The sequence below is a fragment of the Sus scrofa genome, chromosome X (genome assembly GCF_054392235.1).
Source record: "Sus scrofa isolate SSC_HxYL_T2T_F1_AM1 chromosome X, Sscrofa_HxYL_maternal_Yorkshire_Landrace_v2.0, whole genome shotgun sequence".
Lineage (NCBI taxonomy): Eukaryota > Metazoa > Chordata > Mammalia > Artiodactyla > Suidae > Sus > Sus scrofa.
Window position 1 is genome coordinate 73,340,088 of NC_139401.1, and position 8,074 is coordinate 73,348,161.

An 8,074-nucleotide genomic window follows, 5' to 3' on the forward strand; every position below is an offset into this window, starting at 1 on the left:
TTTATGTTATAGCTTTATTTCTAAATGCTTGAAGAATATTTAAGTAATTATTTTCATTTATAAAAAGGGAGTGTTTAGGGCTATGGATTTGATTGGGTACAGTTTTGGCTACCAAAATTAATCATCAATCACTACCATCAGGTGATTGGTGCTATCAGGAATGATTTTTAACCTAACATAAGAGAAAGAGTCTAAAGTGCTGGTCCTTTTTGTATAGAGTTTATGCTCTTAGACAAGTCAGTAAAGATCACAGCATGTGAAGTTATTAAAAGACATCAATGTCTTATCCAAGATTAGTTCTTAATGACCTATTGTAGCTGTATATGTTGTTTATGTTTTTATGAAAAAGGAAGTATATTAAAGGTTTGAAATTGCTATGGGCTTGAAGGCTTTTAATAAATAGTTGAATTTACATGTAAGCCAATAATGGGATCTTTATAAAAAATAATTGATATAATATCCAAGAAGAATAAGATATGAGATTATAAAATATAAATGTGTAAAGGTAGGAGTAAGATAAAGGCAGGCTCATACTTTTGGATTTCTTGCAGGTACAGTAAAGCTAAATAGGTAATGTTAATTGTTAATATTAAGTATCCCTCAAATGACAACCAGTGGTTGAATATGGTAAAATTTATTATAGGATTGTAGAATTCATACAACCTAAATTCCTTATAGCATTCAGCACTAAAACAGTTTTGTGCATTTCACAATACAGTTACCAGTGAGAGTCACTGTATTAGTGAAAATGACTTCTTTATGAAAGTTTTTCACATATAAGTCATATCTATTACAGAACACCTAACATAAATGCAAAAATTTAATTTCTAAATTCAGGAAAGTTGCACACAATGAAAACAAAACAAGACAATGTTAAGATATTTGACAAGCGCTACACAAAAAGGTTGAAAACAATTTTAAATATTTTAAATTTAAAACATGTTTTACCATATGATTGAAGATTTTACTTTAAAGACACACATATACACAAAGGATGGAATTCATTGTCAGGATGTTAGCCAACACCTTCACATTGCATTCAAAAACATAAACCCTATAAATTCAAAAGAAAAACATAAAAATCATTTCATTTCAGTTTCAAACAATAAGCAATGCCAATTAAATTAAAAATTGACAAGAGCTTGCAATGGTTAGTAGTTTTTATTTTCTTTCTTTTTTTTAAGTATAAGCAATAGAGGAAATGCATGAGTAAATATCTTGAATGTCCTACACACTTTAATATTGAAGTCATATTGTAAATCTTTGACTTCCTATTACTAAGTACACTCTTTTTCTGTTGCCTCTCACTCTTGACAGATCTTGGTCTCAACAATAAATTCATTGGGGAAGTGTCTAATCTTCCAGCACTTATCAATGGCACGTTTGTTGAAACCTGTGAGGAAATGCACAAAAAAGTGGCTTTTTCATTTTTGTGTAATTAAAATATATCTAGATTTGCTTTCTACTTTTCCCTCACTCCACCCCTACTCTTCTTCATGGCTAAATAACACAGGGTGAAGAAAAAAGTAAATTTCCTACCCAGCAAGAGGTCTCTTCTACGAAGGCGGAAAGACTTGCGGTTGTTGCAAAGTTGGTAAATAAAGATGCCAAGGTTACTAACATCATGAATCTCTTCCACAGCAACCAGGTCTTCATGAACCACATAAGTGTGAGGGAGGTATTTGCCACGCTAAAAACGTTGTTTTAAATACCGAAATGAGAAATTCTTAAAAACAATACTTAAATTCTCATCTATAGTGCACATACTTTTTATTTTTTCTATTTTTGGTTCTCTCTCTCTCTCTCTATATATATATATATATGTATTTATATACACACATTATTATAGTTGATTTACTATGTTCTGTCAATTTTGGCTGTACAGTAAAGTGACCCATCTATACACACACACACGCATATATATAATACATTCTTTTTTTATTTTATTTTCCCACTAATACATTCTTTTTCTCACATTACCCTCCATCATGTTCCTTCACAAGTGATTAGATATAGTTCCTTGTGCTATACAGCAGGATCTCATTGCTTTTCCACTCCAAATGCTATAGTTTGTGTAAAATCAACTTTATTTTTAGAGCCATTTTAGGATCACAGAATATTTTTATTTGAAAATTATTTCAATGAATGTTTTGGCTCAAATCATTGATTCTTTTTGGTCCTTTTTGTCTTTTCTAGGGCTGCACCCGTGGCATATGGAGGTTCCCAGGCTAGGGGTTGAATAGAAGCTGTAGTCGCCGTCCTACGCCAGAGCCACAGCAACGGGGGATCCAAGCCACATCTGTGACTTACACCACAATTCACGGCAACGCTGGATCCTTAACCCACTGAGCAAGGCCAGGGATCGAACCCGCGACCTCATGGTTCCTAGTCGGATTCATTAACCACTGAGCCATGATGGGAACTCCTCAAATCATTAATTTTTAAAATAAAGCAATATTATACAGACATGACTATATAAAAAATTGACATCCAAAATACTTACTGCCAGTTTGCCAAAGAGCTCCACGAGATACTTAGGAGGCATAACAATGGAGGTATTGAGGGGCATCAGATAGCAGTTCCCCAGCAGCAAGTCCAGGTAAGCAGTCATGCCCTATTGAGGAGGGGGAAAAAGTTAGGTATATATGATATAGAGGGTATCAATTCTACAGGATTTTCTGAAGACCAATTAGCTACAACCTTTCAAAGTTAACTAAAGCATATTCAATAGCAAAAGAATGAAAAAAGGCTTCGCTGAAAAAAGTTGTACATTTATGAACAAATTTAACACTTATCGATAAACTAAGTAAAAGAACAATTCAGGAATACCTAGAAGAATGAGAACCTTACCTTTTCAAAGTCATGAATAATTGCTGCAGGGTCACTATCAGAGAAACTGGGGACAGGCACATCAATGATTGCAATGTTGTCATCTTCACGAATATCAGCCTCTTCCATCACAGGCAGGAAGTAGGGCTCTCCTCCTTGGAGGAAATTTGCAGGGTCCGCAGAATCAAAGAAGCACATCTCTCCATGGTAGATGGTACTCTAAAAGATGAAAAGAGAGAATCAAAACTTTCTCATAATCACAACCACGACATTTGAATCACCTCTCAAATTCATATCGAGTTGTTGTCCCATTTATCAAGTTGAGGATTTTTGATTACGGTTATCATCAAGACAAATCAATTTTATAAACTGAGGTAATTTGAACTTTCCTTAAATCTTCATTTCCCTGGTGACCACCTAGAATTATTTAAGTTGCCACTAAATGTATATCAATCAGTAATCCAAAAGATAAGGATTTTCATTATTATTACCTTGGGCATGAAGTACTTGTAAATGCAGGCTCCACCAACAATAAGTCCTGCCAAGATGAAGGAAAGGCCTACGAGAGTAAGCATGCATCTCCCAGAGAAGCCCTCTTTTTCCTTAGTGGCAACTTGGAGTTCCTATTTATTAAAAAGCAAAAACAGAACAAAAAACAAACATATTATGCTTTTAGAAACATAGCTGCTTTTGTGTACAATTTACCTCCCTTGAAAGCCTAGATATTTTTAAAAGATATTAATTCATCCTAACCTAGAATCACTTCAAGACAATATCAGATGTCTCTAATTTATAATAACCTTTTTCTGGCATTTCCAAATCAAAGAATAAAGTTATTTCAAAGAAAACACTTCTCAAGTTAGCTAAAAATAACTATTCATTAATACAATAAATTATTCCTTTTTTTTTTTTTTGTCTTTTTAAGGCTGTGCCCTCAGCATGTGGAGGTTTCCAGAGCTGTAGTCTCTGGCCTATACCACAGTCAGCAACGCCAGACCCAAGCCGAGTCTGTGACTTACACCACAGCTCACAGCAATGTCAGATCCTTAACCCACTGAGCAAGGCCAGGGATTGAACCTGCGTCCTCATGGATGCAAGTCAGATTCGTTTCTGCTGAGCCATGTTGGGAACACCAAGTTATCCTGGGAAGCCATTACTTTTTGGACTTGGTCAGTGACACAATCACTAACTTTCTAGAATATAATTATGTTTCTTTAGTATTTTTTGTAAATCAATTGTTTGCCAAACTTAAAGGTGAATTATTTATTTATTTATTTATTTATTTATTTATTTATTTTCTGCTTTTTAGGGCCGCACCTGCAGCATATGGAAATTCCCAGGCTAGGGGTCGAATTGGAGCTCTAGCTGATGGCCTAAACCACAGCCACAGCAACTCTGGATTCAAGCTGGTGGCAATGCAAGATCCTTAACCCACTGAGCAGGGCCAAACCCACATCCTCAGTGATAATAGTCAGGTTCATTACCACTGAGCCACAATGGGAACTCCATAATTATTGATTTATTAGCTGATTTTCACAAAGCTGTTTTTTGAAAATTAAGTTTTATTGGAAGGAGTTCTATAAAGTAGGTATATACCATTTCCCCTATTTTAGAAATTAAAATGTTGAAGATGAGACATATTTCATAATATTCTTAATTTTAATGAGAAATTAGGCTTCCTAATGTCACTCAATATTCCTTGGCTGTGTATTGCTTGAATGAAATAATGTTTTCTAAGTTCTGAGCAAAACACAAGATTTAAAATATAGCCACAGCTAAGCATTGTGTATATAACAATGTCTTTAAAATTCTGTTAAATCCATAATTTGTTTAGTATTGGAATAATAAAGAGCTAAAGCAAACAAGTAACTGGTTAACTCTCTACTCTTCTCAGGGAAGTGGACCAAGGGACCCTCCAATCCAATTCTCGTATGTCACAATATGCCCTAAGTAGTAGTATTACTGAAGGGTAGAATAAATGAAGTTGGCAAATCTGGTAAATCTAGGGTAAATCTAGTAAAATCTAATAAATCTCCGGTAACTCATTCAGACATGTAAATAGAATTGTTTTAGTATTTTAGGCCATTAGCTCTTTTCCCCAACTACTATAATGCTTATGGGACCTAATTAAACTTCAATTAATTTGATGGAAACAAACACATGGATTCTAAGAAGAGGCAATCATTTCATAAATGGCTTGTCAGAAATGATTTTTTGTTTAAAATTGAAAGAAATTTGATATTCACATTTTAACTGCATTTAAGTTCAAACTCTCCATTAATACTCTATAGACCTTGAAGGATTTTCCTTGTCTCAATAATTTTCAGAAATTTAAAATTATTTTTATCTTAAAAATAACCTAATATTAACACTACAAAGGCTATAAATTATGATTGTGAATCACTGTAATATATAGAGCTAGAGGCTTAGAAATTATATTTCATCTGATTAAACTGAGGTCTAGAAAAATGAAGTGACTTGCCTATAAGTCACAAAATAATTTAATGTGAAATTCTCAAAGAAATTTATTAATTTTTCTTGTCACTGAGATATGAGAAGAAAAATCTGCACTGCAATTTCATTTCTCCTTCTAGTATTTCAGGGGGTTTATTATTAAACTAGAGTGTCAATTTCATAATATTTCCCACCATAGTAAGCAAGATATGGAAACAATCTAAGTGCCCATGGGTGGAGGAATGTATTAGGAATAAGGATTATTTCTTATTTAAATTTGACAGACTTCAGTGTGGTGGGGGCTGCCACTTACCACAGCTCATTTCCCTCTGAACTGTATTTTAAAGTCATTGTACACAACCTCTGATATATTATCTATTGTCTTCAATTTCTGATGAGCTGATCAATACATCACAATATAATGTGCCAAGTATTATTAAATCAGTATCTTATAGAGGCCAGGTCAGGATCCTATGGGAACTTGAACATCCAATGAAGAAATATAATCATAATGCATATACTCATTTTTGTTTATTTCTCATCACACTACAGGCCTGGTAGAAGTATTGCTGGCATATTAACTGAATTCAACTACAAGTCATAAAGTCTGTGGTGGAGAGGGAAAAAAAGATTATTTTATGGCTATATTTAACTACTGGCATCTAATTGGACTTCCAAAAATATTTGGCTATATTTCCCTTACAAATTAGCAGGACAATTATTCGATCTTCTGTCATTTCATCAAAACCTTGATAATGGAAGAAGGTGTTTTTCAGTTCTGAAAGGTAGCTAGCTTGATTGCTGGGTTAACCACTGAAATTTTCCATGATAAAAAGTCTGCAAAACTCATTAGCATTTCAAATTGTGTGCATACTCAGTTTTACTACACGGATTCTTATTTCACTCAAACATCTTTTCAAATCTCAACACTGAACAGAAAAGTCTAAACTTTATAGAGAGAATAAGACAAGTTAGGGCAGATTTGAAAGCTTCAACACTGCACAGATTTTGTAGAACAGGAAAAAAAAAATACGATTGTGCCTTTTAACATTGAAATTACACTGAAGAAAATGAGTAGTTTGCCAACACTGAAAACATGTTAGATGTTTAAAGGAAATAGAAACTGAATGAAATAAATAATGGTTAACATTTTGGGGAGAGAATCTCCCCAGTTCCGGGCAATGCTAGAAGATTAAATTACAAGGTCGGACCTGCTTCAGATCTTTCCTATGGAGGAGGGTGGGTAAAGGGGATACCCCTCAAAAAGGACACACTGTATAAAAAGAAAAAGAAAGAAAAACAAAAACCCTCAAAATTTATTTTTCAGAAGAGTGTTTTCTTTAGGAAATGCCACTCCAAAATTATTCAAGGCTCTTGCAGCAGGAGGGCAGGGTTTACCTCTCAGATTCTAATTAAGACCAACTTCAGCTTTGACAGCTCCTTTACCAACCTATGACCAGGAAGAAATTGAAAATATTATACAAGTGGACACAGACACCACTTGTCCCAAACATACTGCTTCCAGTCAAAGTTACCTTTTGCTCCCCGCCCCACCTCCACATTCAGCGATCCTATAAATACTTAATTTCATAGAACTTCGTACACGTCAAAAGCGAATAAAGATTTAAATCTCGTGTCTCCTCAGCCCCTGTGGAAGCTGTGTACGCCCCTTGAACCGACTGGATGGCGTGGCTCTCTTTGATCCCCAGCAACCTAGTGTTCCCCAAGACAAAGTGCCATAGGGTCCCAGGGGTTCCCTTCAAATTCCTTCCAACATCCCTCCGCGACGTACAACGTAGGCTGGGATCACCAAACGCCGGACGCGCAGGACGCGCAGAGTTGCTAAGGGGAGTGGGGCACCGCAAGCGGAAGGTGGGGCGACTGGGCAAACCCAACGGACAGGGCAGAACGGACAGGGCAGAGAGGATCACCTGAAAACATGGGAGCTACGGAGCAGCTCTCATTTTGTTCTCTGCCAACATTTCTCTTCCTAAGCCCTCAAGCACCCTCTCCCCACCATCCCTACCCTAACAGGCAGTCAGAGGTGGAGTGGGGACAGCTACCTTGCCAGTCAGGATCTGAGCACGGACCGTATGGCTTACGAGGGCCTCCACGTCTTGCTGCGCCTCCTCTTTTTGCACCGCTGCGGGTGTGTTGAAGGCGATTTTCACCATGGTGAACCTTCAGGCTTCGCGGTAGGTCACGGCTCGAATCAGTGTTGTCCTCGGCTGCAGGCTGGACTAGGAGAAGATCGCGCTAGGCTTAGAATCACCTTCTTTATCCTGGTCTGCCTTACACTACTACAAGCCCAGGTCTGAGGATACTTATGACGCAAGGACACCGTGGGCGGACCCAGTGAAGGGCTGAGGGAGGAGCAGGAGGGAGTGGGGGTGAGGTCCAAGTGCTTGAATGGGGGATGGGGGTTGCCTGTGGGAGAAGAGGCAGGGTGGAGCCAGTGGTCTGGGACTCAAAACCCTCATCTGCACTCCAGGCATTCTCCCACCCGATCTCTGTTTTCTCAGATAAGAGCAAGACAGGAAGGAAACCTGCTCTGTTGTGTCTTTCTGCTTCTGTCCAGGCCACAATAGATCCTGACCCTGATTCTGTTTTCCCAAACTTGGACCTGGCCTCCCGTGGGGCTGGAAACTGTAACTTGGCACCATTTCTAGCTTCCTCCTTTCTGCACCCACCCAGGGCCCCAAAGCATACTTCCAAGACTGTTTTGTACATTTACAATAAAACCTTCCCTTCAAAGAACACTGAGAGGCGTGTTTGTAACTTGGTTCATTCT

General features: G+C 37.2%; 1 protein-coding gene across 2 annotated transcripts; it reads right to left on the reverse strand.

Moving 5' to 3' along the window:
- Window positions 1-618: 618 nt before the first annotated feature.
- On the reverse strand, window positions 619-7,611 carry ITM2A (integral membrane protein 2A). Of its 2 annotated transcripts, none has more exons than XM_013986257.3 (6): window positions 7,347-7,611; window positions 3,321-3,452; window positions 2,851-3,048; window positions 2,504-2,614; window positions 1,540-1,690; window positions 619-1,393 (listed from the first exon to the last, which is right to left on the reverse strand). In XM_013986257.3, the coding sequence occupies exons 1-6, from the start codon at window positions 7,455-7,457 to the stop codon at window positions 1,305-1,307; spliced, it is 792 nt and encodes a 263-aa protein (XP_013841711.1). In that variant the 5' UTR covers window positions 7,458-7,611; the 3' UTR covers window positions 619-1,304.
- Window positions 7,612-8,074: the final 463 nt, after the last annotated feature.